This window comes from Pleurodeles waltl, chromosome 7 (genome assembly GCF_031143425.1).
Source record: "Pleurodeles waltl isolate 20211129_DDA chromosome 7, aPleWal1.hap1.20221129, whole genome shotgun sequence".
In the NCBI taxonomy this organism is placed as follows: domain Eukaryota; kingdom Metazoa; phylum Chordata; class Amphibia; order Caudata; family Salamandridae; genus Pleurodeles; species Pleurodeles waltl.
The window spans coordinates 1,526,638,134-1,526,653,556 of NC_090446.1; the positions used below are offsets into that span (position 1 = coordinate 1,526,638,134).

At 46.8% G+C, this 15,423-nt stretch overlaps 1 protein-coding gene across 1 annotated transcript in view; it reads right to left on the bottom strand.

The window, feature by feature from the left end:
* ATP1A3 (ATPase Na+/K+ transporting subunit alpha 3) overlaps positions 1–15,423 on the bottom strand; it is a 300,833-nt gene that overhangs the window by 69,630 nt on the left and 215,780 nt on the right. Inside the window, exons 11-14 of the mRNA XM_069201375.1 lie at positions 14,596–14,730; positions 12,576–12,768; positions 9,384–9,559; positions 2,085–2,221 (exon numbers count right to left, since the gene is read on the bottom strand). Coding sequence (XP_069057476.1) covers positions 2,085–2,221; positions 9,384–9,559; positions 12,576–12,768; positions 14,596–14,730 — 641 coding nt within the window. The remainder of the gene's footprint in view (positions 1–2,084; positions 2,222–9,383; positions 9,560–12,575; positions 12,769–14,595; positions 14,731–15,423) is intronic.

Genomic DNA, 15,423 nt, shown 5'->3' on the forward strand with positions numbered 1-15,423 from the left:
GGTTCTTCTGCAGTGACCTCGTATAAAGAACAGAAGCCCACGTGCTGAGGAAGTAAACACAATGGGCCTGATTCTAACTTTGGAGGACGGTGTTAAACCGTCCCAAAAGTGGCGGATATACCACCTACCGTATTACGAGTTCCATAGGATATAATGGACTCGTAATACGGTCGGTGGTATATCCGCCACTTTTGGGACGGTTTAACACCGTCCTCCAAAGTTAGAATCAGGCCCAATGTGTTTACATACACAAAGTAGCACTCTCAACATGAGCCTTACAACCCTCCTTCAAGTATTAAGGGAAGCAGATGCACTGAGTAACCAGTGAGTGATCGGTCAATGAACCACCTAAGGCCAAGATCCACAGACAGAGCAGCTTCACTCAGTCAGTGGCTTCAAAGTCCCAGCACCTCCAAGCTTCCTGGTACCGGGGAAGAGATCTACCCACTGTCCAGGCTCAGATGCTTAAAGTGTACCCAGGTGGAGCTACGTCGCACAAAGCCCATCCTGTCTAAAAAGGCGTTAGTACCTTCCATCAGTGATAGGAGTGATATGGGTCGGCATTTATACTACAAATAGCTAATGCTTACAACCTTACAGGAGAGGCTCGACAAAGGTCAACATTTTAATTCTATCAAAACTCTCTTTTGAGAAAGTTTAAAAACGTACGTTTTAGATGTATAAGCTTTACTCACTGTTAAAAGGTCATACATGAAGCTCCAAATATTGCATGAATTTAAGTTGACCCCAAACAGATATACAAATACTTTTTTCAGAAAGGTATCCTGCACTTTTAAGTAAGTTTACCCTTTTAAGTGAGTTTAGTACCTTTCAGTATTAAAACTTCATAGGAAATAATGTTAAATTAAATTATTTATAGTGCAAAATATAAGTAAATATAAATCAAAGTTAAAGACGTATAAAAATAATTATACAATTTAATTATACAATATTTTAATAATCTATTTAGAATTAAAAATTAATGCAACGCATTTCACATTACTTTTAATAATTATTAATGTACATAACATATTTGGTATTTTTTTTAGGTGGGAATTTATTCTTTTAATTTAAACTTCAGAAAAATAATTTTAATTTGATATATTTCCATTAATTAAAGTTTTAATTTAACATGATTTTGATAGTGATATAGAATTTTATTTATGTATTTTGTTCCACATTTGAAGTAAACATATAAAAATAATTTACATGAATATTCAACCTTAAAATATTTTAAATGTTTATTTCCCTCTTAAATATATTTTTTTTAATGTTCCAACTGTCGTTAGTCTTTCACAGTGCAGGTGGTACCCAGACCACACTTTGAAGAGGGAGCAGAGATCTCCCTAGAGGTAGGTGCAGTGGTCGAGTGCAGCTGCCTTTGAGGGGCTGTCTAGGGCATCCGTGGGACCTCCTGTCCCCTTGCAGGGGTCACCTCAGGAGGCACATTCATTGTGCCTCACCTACTTGTGGCACACCATCAGTAAACCTCCTGGCAGCCTCTACCACTGGGACTACATCCATACTATGGCATGGGGGCAGAGGAAAAGTGCTTGTCTGATTTCCATGGAGCCACCCATGCAAATGAGCGAATGCCCACTTAGGATTGCGCTAGTGCTACATGTGTCCTAGAGGTACCTGTATTACAAAAGGGACATACAAGAGTTGGCGGCCACTTCTGTAATACCAGTGAGTCAGAAGTACAGAAAGCCGACACACATGCCCATTGAGCCCTACGGCACTTTTGATAATACAGCCCCCGGTAATTACTGGGTGTGATAAAGAGCTCAACACTTATAATTGTGACCTTTGCACAAACAGGTGCTTGCACAAAAATCACAGTTCGGAATCAGGACCTAAGGGCCTGATTTACCGTTTGGCAGACGGGATACTGCGTCACAAACGTGATATATTTCACGTCCACCTTTTTACAAGTACCATAGAATATAATGTACCTGTATTATGGCGGACAGATATTCATCCTTTCTGTGACCGTGTACCCGTCCACCAAACTCTAAATCAGGTCATCAATCTCACAAAGTCTGGTCCTCTTAAGCGGTCCAGTCCTGTCCCCCGACACTCACCTCGGGTTGACCTGGCTGACGGGAATGTTGAGCCTGGCAGCAATGTCCTCCACCGTCTCGTTGCCCTCCGAGATGATCCCCACACCTTTGGCAATGGCCTTGGCAGTGATTGGGTGGTCTCCAGTTACCATGATGACCTGCAGACAAAGATCAGAGGAGATAAAGGAAGGACCCTGGGAAAGAATGAATCAGGTGGAAATCAAGTCTATGGAATTCTAATGTTGTAAATGGATGGGTCACGCAGAGGTCTTGGGGCTTGAGAGAAGGATCCTGGGAAAGAATGATTCCGGTGAAAATCACAGAGCATGCAAGTAGAATGTTGTAATGTTGTAATTGGATGGGTCAGGCAGAGGTCATGGGGTATGGGGGCGGATCGTGGGAAGGAATGATTCCGGTGGAAATCACAGAGTACAGAAATAGAATGTTGTAAACGGATGAGGTTACAGGACAGGGGGATGGATTCTGGGAATAAGTGAGGCAGAGGCAACATTTGGGACACTGCGAAGATGTGGCCTTCAGCCTGTCGCTGTTTATTTTCTAGTCCTATCAAGCTGCGATAAAGAATAGCTGACTTGCTATTGCATGAAGAAAACAAAGGTATGTTGTGCAATCCATCTCAATCCATCTCAGAAGCTCAAGCAGAGGCTTCATATTCACTGCTGCAGCTAAAACCTACCAGGTGGTTTAGAACTATCCTGAGGGTATTAGAATGATAAATCTCACTAGCCATGTTAGCAATATTCATGCTGTTTTTGGTGATCACAAAATATTTCACTTCATTCATTTTTTGCATTCTGTGTGGCTAGCATTCATACATCGTGCACTACACTAGAATTTAAAAAATCTGTTTTTTGTTAAACCAAGAGTCCACCTACAACCAATGGCCGGTGGGATATAACACATATGAAACAAGGGAGGGAAATACGAGGAATGGGACGGGTAAGGGAGGCCAGGGGTTGCGGGGGAAAGACTATGGAGTAAAACCTTACTAGTTCTCATAGCTTTCATCTGGTTACTCTTAAGGGTGAACAGTGGGTGTAGAGCGTAACACCACTGACAACCAGGAGGTAGTGTGGGGTGTGCCAGTGAGACCCAGGATGCGTAAGTAGGCCAGGCATGTGAATTCTCTGAACTCATCGCAAAAGAAAGAGTATGCAGTCTCCCCAGGTCTTCTCAAAACGTGGCCATGTATGTGATATGCTTGCCGTTACCCGCTCCTTACCCAGGAGGTCCCACAGTTTGTAAAGCCAGTTCAGATGTATTGGTATTTGATCTGGTCCCCAATGTGCCAACATAACTTGTGTCGCCGCTCCCAGTACCAGTGTTATAGCATGAGGTAAAGGGTATATCAGTGGGTTTGGGAGGCCTAAGAGAATGTAGCTAGCAATTTGGGTAGGTCCGTGTTCCAATTTTATGACAACACCTCCTCCCAAAAAGGCTCCACCTTGGGGCAGTTCCACAACACATGGGCGAACGTGCCCGCTAGTCCGCAGTGTCTCCAGAATGGCCCATCACTGTCTTTTTTCCATTTGGCCACCCTAGCTGGTGTGTAGTACCAAGAGTGGACTGTTTTAAGCATAATTTATTTACCCATCACGCTGCAGGGAGATGTTTGTGCTCTACGCCAGATATCCTTCCATTCCTTGATAATTGGGCATTCGCATTTGAGTTCCCAGCGTTTCTGCACCAGGGACTTGCAGGGTTCTATGGGGGCGATAGGGGATTTGTAAATATCTGAGAGTATGCGCTTGTCAGTTGAGCTGGTAATCAGCCACTTTTCAAACCGAGTCAGATGGTGGCTCCATGAGGGTGGATGTGAGGCTGCTGTACCCCATGCCTCAGGGCCAGATATTGCCAGTGAACATTGGAGTGGAGGCAGTAGTGGGTTTGAAATTGCGGAAAATCCATGATGCCCTCCAAGTCAAAGACATCTCTCAGCCTCTTACATCCCGCCGTTTGCCAAGCAACAAAGGAAGTGCTCCGTCTTGCTCGAGGAAACATAAGGTTGCCTATGAAGGGAGTCAGGGGCTAAATGTGGGAAGGTAATGTATGGCGGGTCTGGACTGCGTCCCAGACACCCATGGTGACTCGTAGGACCGGCGAGATGTACACGCCAGGTGGCCTATGAGGCTTAGGTAGCAGGAGTACTTTCCAATTGTGGATGCCCGCCACTGCCTGGTCGATGACGCACCAATGCTTCTCCATGCGGGGTCTGGCCCATTCCACCATATACCGCAGTTGAGCAGCCTGGTAGTATTTCATCAAACAAGTAATGCCCAATACACCCTCCTCCAGGGCCAGGTAGGCGTGCTTTCTCATAATCCGTGCCTTTTTGCCACAGCAGATAAAATCATCAATGAGTTGCTGCACTTTAGTAAGAGTGGGAGGAGGGGGTTGCATTGGTAAGGTTTGCATGACATAAAGCAGTTTTGGGAGCAGTGTCGTCATAACTGCCGCTAATCGACCCAGCCACGAGAACATGTGCCTCCTCCAGGAAGACAATTTCGACTTGGCCACTTGCAAAAGCCTCCTGTAATTGCTGTCAGTTGTGCGCCCCAACGTAGAAAGTATTTGGAGGCCCAGATAAGTTACTCCCTGGGGCGTGCAAGTGAAGGGGAAGCAGTGCTCCGGGGAGGCCTGGTCCGCCTTAGGTAGGGTAAGGTTAACAATATTGGATTTTGCATAATTGATCTTAAATCCTGAGGCACCCTCAAACCTCTCCAATTCTTCTATGAGTAAGGGCAGGGAGCCAAGAGGGTCCATCAACACAATCATCACATCATCAGCATAGAGCGCAAGCTTGTGCTCCCTGCCCCCCATCCGCAGGCCCTTGATGCTGTCGATGAGGTGCATCCGCCCTGCGAAAGGCTCCATATAGAGGGCAAAGAATAAAGGGAACAAAGAGCACCCCTGACAAGTTCCCCTATCTATAGTAAATGGCTGGGATAACAAGCCACTAATGCGGACCGCTGCTTTACCACACCCATCTGCAGAACCTTGATCCAAGGCCCATTTTAATTAGGACCAGTTGAAGATATGGCCAGTGTGCTCTGTTGAATGCTTTTTCAGCATCGACAGAGAGAAGAGCCATAGGAGCATGGGACTGGTGAGCTTTGTTGATGAGGTGACAAAGTTGTTTAGTATTGTCACTGTAGTTGTGCTCTGGTATGAACCCTGCTTGGTCCGGGTCAACCAGGCGTTGTATGTAGGGGGCAAGCCGGGCAGCCACGATTCCAGTAAAGATCTTAGCATATATGTTTAATAATGAGATAGGCTGGTATGGCGAACACAAGGCAGGGTCCTTGCCCAGTTAGGGGATGACTATGATGTTGCCTGTTGCATGGGGGTGGTAAGAGTGCCAGTTGCGCTTAAGGAGTTATAGAGTCTACTTAAGATGGGAGCGGGAGCAGTGGCAAAGGTCTTATAAAAGTCTGCTGTGTAGCCGTCAGGACCTGGAGCTTTTAGTAAGCCGATAGTAAGCTTTTGTATGGCCTGCAGCACCTCATCGGTGTGGATGTTTTTCTCTAGGGCAGAGGACTCGGCTTCTGAGAGGCAGTTCAGTGGCAGCTGCGCCAGATAGGATTCTGCGTGTCTGAGTTCTAGTGGCTCGGTGGTATATTGATTGTTGTAGAAGTGTTCAAATGCCTGAACCATATGTTCATCTTGGGCAACGCGGTGGCCTTGGGAGTCATCTACTTCCGTTATACGATGCTGGAGGATTTGAGCCTGTGTGCTAATAAGCGCCTCACTTTGTTGTCTCCAGCATAATATTTCTGCTTTAAATGCAGGAGAACATATTCAGCTTTGCCCATGCCCAAGAGTTTGAGCTGTTTGCACGCAGTTGTTAGCTGCCTCCTAAATCTAAAGGAGCCTGTGCGTTCGTGTTCTTCCTCCAATTTCCTGATCTCAGTCTCCAGTCGAGTCCTCTTATCTCTCCTATCCCTGTTCAGACAGGCTGCTCTTGCAAAGAAGCGGACACGGAGCACTGCCTTCAGTGTGTCCCAAAGTAAGCCAACTGGGACCTCTAGGGTGTCATTAGTCTGTAAGAAATGTGTGATGGTGGAAGTTATTTCTAAAATGATCTCTTTCTGGTGCAGAGGGGTATGATTTAGGCGGCAGGTGTGATATTGAGCTGAGGTTCCAAGCAAGCGACAGGAGATGGAGATGGGTGAGTGCTCCAAGACTGCGGCCACCCTGATGTCTGTTGCTGTAATGTTTGTGTTCAGGTGGTGTGAGACGAAAAAATAGTCAATCCAGGTCAACTGCGGAAAAGAATGTGTAACTCTTGTCGAGTGGATAGCGTTGTCACCAGACATCCACCAGGCTCAGCCATTGGCAAAATGCTGGGGATTGTACACCTGCTTGGCCCTCTTTCATGCAGGAGGCTGGTGAGGGGTCGGAGAGCTCTTTGCCTTTGTAAGGTAATAGTGTAGTGGTCCTGCTAAAGACACACTTTGATGCCCTCAAAGTCAATGAAACTTTTATCCCGCACCACTGCCATGAGGGCTTCCTTTTGCAGGTTATAGTGTAGGCAAGTTAGAATGTCTTGTGGTTGCGTAGGACAGTGGGCTGGTCGTCCTGCCCTATGTGTGCAATCATTGATGATCTCCTGGTCCTTCAGATCCGGTGATACATGGCAGAAAAGGCAGAGGACATAATCTTCCAAACTCCCGTCATTGGCCTGAATTGGGATGCCTTTGATGAGTATTTTATACCATCGCAATCTGTTCTTGAGGTCTTCCAGCTAGTAGTTAGGATCAGCTGTTTTATCTCTAAGAGTGAGAATCTCACGCCTATGTTCCTCCAATTCCTCATCTGGTGTGCCTTGTTCTTGCTTGAAGGGAGTCGACTCTTTGTTCCAGCTCATCCTCTTTACGTGTAATATTTCTGACGCCGGCTGTAATTTCTCAGAATAGTGAAAAGGCTCTCAAGGAACGACCAAATGACTGGGGTATCCATCGCCAGGGTATCGTCTGAGGAGGCCGCAGCTAGACCTCGTGTTTCATTTGAGCCCTTCTCTGATTGGTCCGTCTTCTTTCCTGTGGGTTTTGTGAACATTTCTTTGATGGTGGAGTCCTTCTGTGCCGAGCAGGCAGTCGCCATGCTGTCAGAAGGGGCAGCAGGGGTGCCCCTGGTGGGGAGAATGAGGCACGGCTGGCTCGCCCCGACTTGTCGTTCGTGGGTCCAGAGCACGGGGTCCTAGTCAGTGTCTCAAGGCTCACATTATGCGGGCTGTCCCACCATTCTTCGCTTCATCAGCCCTTTGTGAGAACTGTCCCTCTGTTAATGGTGATTCGACAGCGGTATCTGCTTAAGTGACGCTGCTTCTCTGCAGTGGCAGGCTAACGTGGGTTGGGAGATGAAGGTCCAGGATGGGTTGGCTAATGTCGATTCAAATGTCTCTGAAGGCCAGCTTGTGGTGGCCAAGACGAGACGCACCTCCCGCCAGTGGTCACCGCCCAGGCTCTCAGGTGCCTACCCAGTCCCACGGCCTGTAAGAGCGGTTGCTTAGCTCTCTAGGGTGCTTCCACCAGATTGTCAAGGGTGATAGTGAGTGTGGTTCTGCCCTCTCACCTTGAGCGTAAGTCAATGGGGCCAAAAGTTGCAGTTTTGTTGGGTCTTGCAGAGTGGGCAGCACTGTGTTTGTTGCACTGTCCACAGTTCACAGGTCCCACAGAGCCAGGCTCGCTTTATCCCTTGGCTCTGATGACACCCTTCACAGTCCTCAGCTGTGCCTGCCGCTGTTGGGGCCTGCATGCTGCCCTCACTACTCCTTATATCAGGGGTCCTACCCTCCTGGTCACGCCGTTCTATCCGTTCGTGTATGTGGGACGACTGCAAACCTACAGGTCCTCTCGCCGGTCCCCGCCCCCATTGCTTCAGGCCTCCATCACTGCACCGCCAGCCTCACTAAGGCCTGTCCGCAGCTGCTGATCCAGCCTTGTCTACTATCGCGTGCGTGGGGGTGTCTCTCCACGGCACCGAGGACTGCTATGGAGCCACTCTCTTCCCGGTGCCTGGGGATGGCAGCCGGGCAGGTCCCGTGGGTGAGTAGGGGCCCAGCACCCGGGCCACCACTCTGTCTTCTGCAAGGCGTCCGTCTGGCGGCACCCAGTGGCTCTCAGCAGGCAGTGGGTGACCTGCTCCTTCCGGGGCCGCTTCCTCCTCCTCCACAATGTGCAGGTTGGCCCTGGTGCAGGAAGCCACTGTTGAAGGCCAGGCCCCCCTGTTGACAAGGCCCCACTGGCATCCCGCTGGGCTCCACTGTACAACAAAGGGTCGCAGTGAGCTCAGTTCCCGTCAGGGCCCAGTCTCTCCCAGCATCTTCTCTTCAGGTGCACTATGTGTGCTGTACGTGTCTCCATGGCTCAGTAGGATGCCCCTGAGACAATCTCTCACCTCCTCCACGTTTGCCTCACTGCTCTCTGTGAGGTCCGCTGACAGGAGGCCGCCACAGGGCCTGGGATCGGCTCTGTTTTGAATAGCGGCAGCAGAGTTCTCCATATCAACGCGTCCTATCTAGGTGCCATGTTGGACACGCCCTGCCTTAGTGCTATTTTGAGTGTGTTATTCATTTACGAAAGAGTGTCTGGAGTCCCAGAGCTCAACTTGAGGTACTGATCATTATTAGTAAACACTTCATGTACGGCATTGTCCGATGGGTGTGTATGTTTTGTAGTCCAACTGGATTTCTATTTCATATTTGTGCATTTACAAAGTCCTTGCACCAGGGGGTTAGGAAGTCAACCCCTGTAGCTCTTGGGAGGGCCCCCCAGATCGTATCACTCTGATCCTGAATAAGGGTAGGTGGTAAACTCCCCCACGCAGCGGTAGGTAGAGGTTTTGCTGAACTCCATGCACCAAGCGGAGTGCGGAGTGGGCAAAACTATGCCAACTCCGCCTGCGGAGCAGAGTTTGCCATCCACCCCTAATCCTGAATTCCATTACCGTGACCCCAATGCCACTCCTTATCATTGCAAGGCCACGCTTGCACCACTGATCCTCAATTCCAATGCTTTTACTCTTACCATTGCAGATCTTAAAGGCCCCTTCCTCACCTCAAAACCTGAAAGCTTTCAGGTTGATGCACTATCACCATGTGCCACTGCTCACTATCATCTTGTGCCACTGCTGATCATGAAGGCCTCACTCTCGTCTCTGAACCTGAAGTCCCCCATTCTTACTTGGATGGTAGTATCACCGTGATGCACTCTCAGCCTCACATCACTCCTGATCTTGAAGGCTTTGCTCTCTCCTCCAAATCTGAATTTGATTGTTCTCACCATGATGCACTCTCACCTTGATGCCCGCACTCCTGCATTTGCCCACTGCATCCGGCACCGCAGCCCTGGGGGGATCAATCATGGACATAAGGCCCACAAAGCAGAGGTTCTCCGTGGTGAAGTTCACGTCTTCAGTGTCGAAGGCGAATCCCTTGGGATATTGCTCTTCTGGGAAGAAAAAGTGACAGAAGCCTGCAAAGAGAAGCAGAACCTCAAGTTAATCCTCACATTGGGTGTGAAGGGAGCACAAATCTGCAGGAAGGCACAGCTCTGACACACAGGGAGTCCCGCCACCCCTCCCGGGTGTTGTATCACAAACGTTAATCGGGCAGCAAATAGCAGAAAAAAACAGCATGGCCATCAATGCATTTCTTGTTACTGTTGGAAACATTTACATGTTAGGAATCTGCAAGACAGTAACTTGGCCTCTGGTGGGCATTTCACCTTAGTATTAATGTGTGATTTGCAACATAGGGCTAGTTGAATGAATATGTGTGTATGACTAATAAGTCTTATACATTGTTATCGCCTGAGACGGAACTGTCACTCCGTGCTCCTTAGTGGAGGAGTTCCTAATATGAGTGTCAGAACAGGTGCCTTTTCAATTTTCTTATGTCTTGGTGTGGTGTGCAGCGTCTTCATAGTACCATTCCCTGGGCTATACAACAGAGCCTTTTTATTGGAGCAGCACTGCTGTGTCTTAGTTCCTTCATCCATTTTGGGCATTGCAAGAAAGTGTGATTTAAGGACAGAGAGCAGTAGGGAGAATAAGTGGTGTTAAAACAAAGAATGAAAAGCAACCCTCAACTTGGGAAACATTCAAAAATGTCTGGCTTTCAAAGTACCATACCTGGCACTTCTGACACTCCCTGTTGATGAGGTCTGGGTGTCAGGCTATTGTAGTAAAAATATATGCTTACATAAATAGTGCCCTAAATATCTACAACAAAAGTATTGCTTGTCTGGGTGTATACTTTCTATTAATAACTACAATTTGTGATATTTTTGTAAATGTTAAGCAGGACACAACATTCATACCACCCAGTTTCCTGAGAGCTATAATCTGGTACCACATTTTGTATACAAGCATCCTGTTGGTGTCTGACTCTCTGAACTGTCTATGTGAGGACCAGATGATGAGTGTCAGCAAGCCTGGTCATGCAGTGCAGAAACAGGGGCAGTGAGTGGTGGCTGATTCCCCCCTAGGATTACATCTGATGAATTGACACTGCCGGACATGGATTAAGGTGTGCTGCTGCACCGTTTTGAACTCCAATAGTAATCTTGCATTATGATTTTTCTGCTCTATGGACCTCCGAGGTTCATCCTCTCAGATTCACAAGGTAAATACAACTTCTCATGTGTGAGCCATGCTGTGATTTCTCGATCATTGTCTGGCCCTAGATCGAGATGGTGTCACTAGCTGTAACACCCAACACAGAAAAGAACCAACACTTGAAAGTGGAGAAGCAGACAAAACAATGTACAATATTTTCTTTAATTTCATTCATTGATGTACAAGGTGCTTTTTGCCAACGCGCAGTATTGATATCAATTCAATATCAGGAAAATTAGACAGTATAAAATGGCCTACGAGATTATCAAGAAACCTCATCAGACCAAGGCACGAGATGTTGCATCAACATAGAACAGAAATAGACCTACAAACTCACTACAAGAGTCCTCAACACCAGCAATACACTGTCATAGGACTCTCCTATGTCATAGGACTCATCAGTAGAATGAGACGTCTTGGCAGCTGTTTGCCCAACCCTTTTGGCTAGCTAGTAGCACCTCACCCAAACATAGAAAGCAAAGGTGATTTGAGGCTGTCTGAGGCATGACACTCAGTGACTTCTCAGGGAAGTCGTGGTCGACAAATCTCACCCCTTTCTCTCATTAGGAAAGGTCTCATACATACACGTAGGCCAAAATAAAAATGCAGGATGGTTTTCAATACATTTATTGAGAAGGCTGCAATCTACAATAAAATGTATTAGCTGCAGTTATTAGGGCAATGGGACATAACAAAATTAGGATTGTTACGATCAGTGAGAAGAAAATAAACATCCCAAGCATATTGTAATAAACATGTGAAAAGGAATCCTACCTAACACCTAGCTTCTAGCAAGAGCATAGCGGTGATAGCTCAACCTGCTGCAGGCCTAAGCTAAGCTAAAATATGTGTGCCCAAGCAAGATGCGAAAATGAACCCACGACAACACATCCCCTTGATATTCCTCATTTCTAAGGTCACTTTCGAGGTCCAATTTATAATCTCTTGTAACTTGCAGTTACTGATGGCCTGTTATCAGTAACACTGGGACACTCCTATTGAGGTCCAAAGAAAGCATTTGTGAGCCCGAGCAACAGTTCCGATTTGGCCGGTGAATTAAAGTTAGGGAAGTGATAGGGGAAGGTGTGAGATTGAGGGCCGATGGAAAGCGCTTACAGAGAAATAAGAAACTAAGTTAACGTGACATACATAAACCAAGGAAGAGAAGCAAGACAGAGAGAAATACGAACTGAGCAGGATTGTAGCCCAGAAGAAGAAGGTGCACAGCATAGTCATGGATGCCACCAAAAATGAAAGAATAATAATCCAGACAGGAACAACAGAGAGAGAGCTTACTGAGAACCAAAGATTGTGAAGATGTTGAAAAGGTGATATTGAAAATATGAGGACAGGTGCAGTCATGGAGTGGACAATGCTAGGGTAGGATCAGAAATGGTTGCTAGAATGGGGTCAGTTGAAAAGAGAGGTAAACAAACCATATCAGAGGATGGCAGAGGAAAGGCATTAAAAAAATGTTTATTGGTGAAGATAGTGTAGGGTCAACTGTGAAGAAGCAAGAAGACAAACACAGCCCAAATCACAAAGGCATCTTCATCGTCAAGATACATGTGCTCTACAAATGTCAGGATTTACCTCTAGTAGGCATTCACACATTGTTTATCTACCAGTCATATAGTTTTCTCCTGTGCAGAATTCCCTACATTAGCCTAATATTATCCAAGGGATGGTTTGCTTTAAGAGTCTGTGGCTGCTCACTACCAGGTCTTTTGTGTGCATTTAGAAATTATTCTCTGTTTTCCAACTCAACATTATCAGAGTCCCTAATACACATTCACAGACCCTTTCAAGCCAGGATATACCCCGTACAGATACATACCCCCCAAGCTCTCCGAGCGTACGGCACATACATACCCAGCACCCTCTCCCCGAGACCACCGAGCTCCAGGTACGCGTTCTGGAAGGCCTCCTTCGTTTCCTCATCCAGGGGCTGCTCTTTGCCCTGCAGGATGATAGTGGAGCAGCAGTCCAGGATTCGCTCGGGGGCACCCTTCATGACCAGCAGGTACCGGTTGTCATCGGGGTCATCGGTCTCATGTATGGAGAGCTGTAAGAAGGAAACCAGCTTCAATGAGCTATGTTAAAAGGCATGTGACCATAAGAACTCACACTGAAGCGTAACTCATAACTTGACGGGTGCACTTAGGGCCTGATTTAGATATTGGCAGACGCGTTACTCCGTTACAACGGTGACGGATATCCCATCCACTGAAATCTAAATCACATTATTTCCTATGGGATTTAGATTTCTGCAGTATCTAAATCAGGCCCTTTGTTGCTCCACTGTGATGATTCCTCCTGATGCACCATCCCGGGTCCTGCATCAGTCTCTGGGATTGATTCTAGCCTTACCTTCCGTATTACCTGCCTTTCTCAACTGCCAGCAACTAGCTGTGGAACCTGATCTCCTGAACATTGCCTCTGCCAAGGCGGCATCCGGTGCCCATGCATGTGTGCTCTGCCAAGACCTCTCTGGGGTTCTAATGAGACCTGCAGTTCATTAGTCGTACAAAAGGAAGGTTCAGACTGGTGTGCACTGCCATGTACAGAGGGAGGGATGGGCACTGCTAAAGTGTATATGACTAGCACACAATATCAATTCCTTCTCTAACAAATGCTCTATCTCTCAGGCAGAAAATACCAAATGCTGCGACGAGGCAGAGCACTTGGAAAAAGTGCCCCTTAGGAGCCTTCTGTAGCACCAATCGTCTATAGCAACCCTTCATCCTTCTCTGTAGCATGATTCCTTTTTTTCAGCACCTGTCCATCTTCTTCAGTAGCACCGTCCTTTCTCTACCACACAATTTCCTCCGTAGCATCATTCCTTGCATAATACCCACCCACCTGTTTTATTAACACCGCTCCATCTGTCCCACCCATTCTCCTCCACAGCACTTCTCTTCTAGAGTACCTATCCATCTTCTTTAATAGCACCGCTCCTTCTCTGCCACCCATCCTCATCCTTAGCACTATCCCTTCCACAGCACCTATCCATCTTTTTAGTGACACTGCCCCGTCTCTAACATCCATTCTCCTCCGTAGCACCATTCCTTATAGAGTACGCATCCATTTTAGTAGCTCTGTACCACACATTCTTCTAAACACCCTCCTCTGTAGAGCACTCAACCATCTTCTCTAATACTCTAATAGTACTACCTCTTCTCTAGCGCCCATCCTCCTCCGTAGCATCATCACTTCTAGAGCACCCATCTCTCTATCTTAGTAGCACCAGCCCTTCCCTACCACCTATCTAGTACCAGCCGTTGAATACATATCTTCTTGCCTTCTCCTTTTCAGTATCATTCCACCTTTATATGCCCTCTCTTGTTTGGACAGCACTCAATGTTCTGCTGTAGAGCCATCCCCCTTCTGTACTAATCACTCTGTTGTCGAGTTCTCGTTGTGTTGAGTCCATACGCTCCCATGTTCTAGAACCAATCTTCCTTTACACTGGACTCTTGTCAGGGTGAGAAATTGCTGCACGTGTTAGAAAGCCTGGCTTCTTCAAGCACCAGAGCCACAGTGAGTGTCTCTTAAAAAAGGCCCACCCATTTCTTTACACACAAATGTCCTTCTCAGGAGTTTGAATGGCAATTGCACAAGCCTGAAGATTTTAAATGATGTCACAAAACCAGCCTGAACAGAATAAGAAATAAAGAATGATTGGGTATTGGCAGGATGATGGGCAAAGGTAAATAGAGGGAAAAGTGAAAGGGAGGTAGAGAGGGGCATGAGGAAAGAGGAAGCCAGAGAAAGAACTGACACGCAGTACGCGGTTGGGGTGCAGGAAAAGAATGAAGGGCGCAGGAATTAATACTTGATGGGACAGACTTCTCCTGTCACCTCAAGGAGACTGATGGCTTAGAGTCCTCACCTGGTACTTGTTGGTGGAATTGAAGGGAATCTCTGCCACCTTCTTGAATTTTTCTCGCATCTGTTTCACAGACCCACAGGACAGCTCGATGCACTTCAGGAGGGCGGATTCCGAGGCATCACCAGCAACATCGCGCTACGTAGACCAGGAGAGAGGACAGTGTCAACAACAAGAGCATCTTCTATCTCAAGGAACTCTTGCAACTGAGGAAGGACAAAACCTCGATACAAATCAAAAAGGTTACAAGGATCTCAGAGCTGAATGCATGAAAAACGTCACCTCAACTCAGGACCTGGTCACTCAGCAGAAGAAAACGCCCACTCACAGTGCAACCCAGTCAAGACAGTAATGCCCTGCACCTGCTAAGTTTTCTCTAAACTAAAGGTAAGACAAACCCTTAAGTAAGCTTAAGATCAGTTAAGAACTGTCTAAAATTACAAGACAAGATCTGTTCTTAGACCAAGTACAAACACATTCTAAACTCAGGATCAGGCCAGACCTCCAATTGACTTGAGATCATGTCTAATCCAGTAGTAACACAGGACAGAAGATACCCCATCTCATTTCCGTCATGTTTGTGACAAAGTAACTCCCTCCGCCAAATTCTGATCAGGCCCTGTGTGCTTTCCATTGACTTCCATTGTAGATTTGGTTATAAACAGGATACATTTTGGAGATGAGCCAGTCTTCTGAGTCCCCTACTTTGGAGACAGACCCCTTGTTAGTTTGTCTCATGCATTGGACTTAGAATACTTTTGGCTTGACTTCATGTCATTGTATTGCTGTATTCAACTCAGCCTAAAGCTAAATCCCGATCTTGTCTAGATA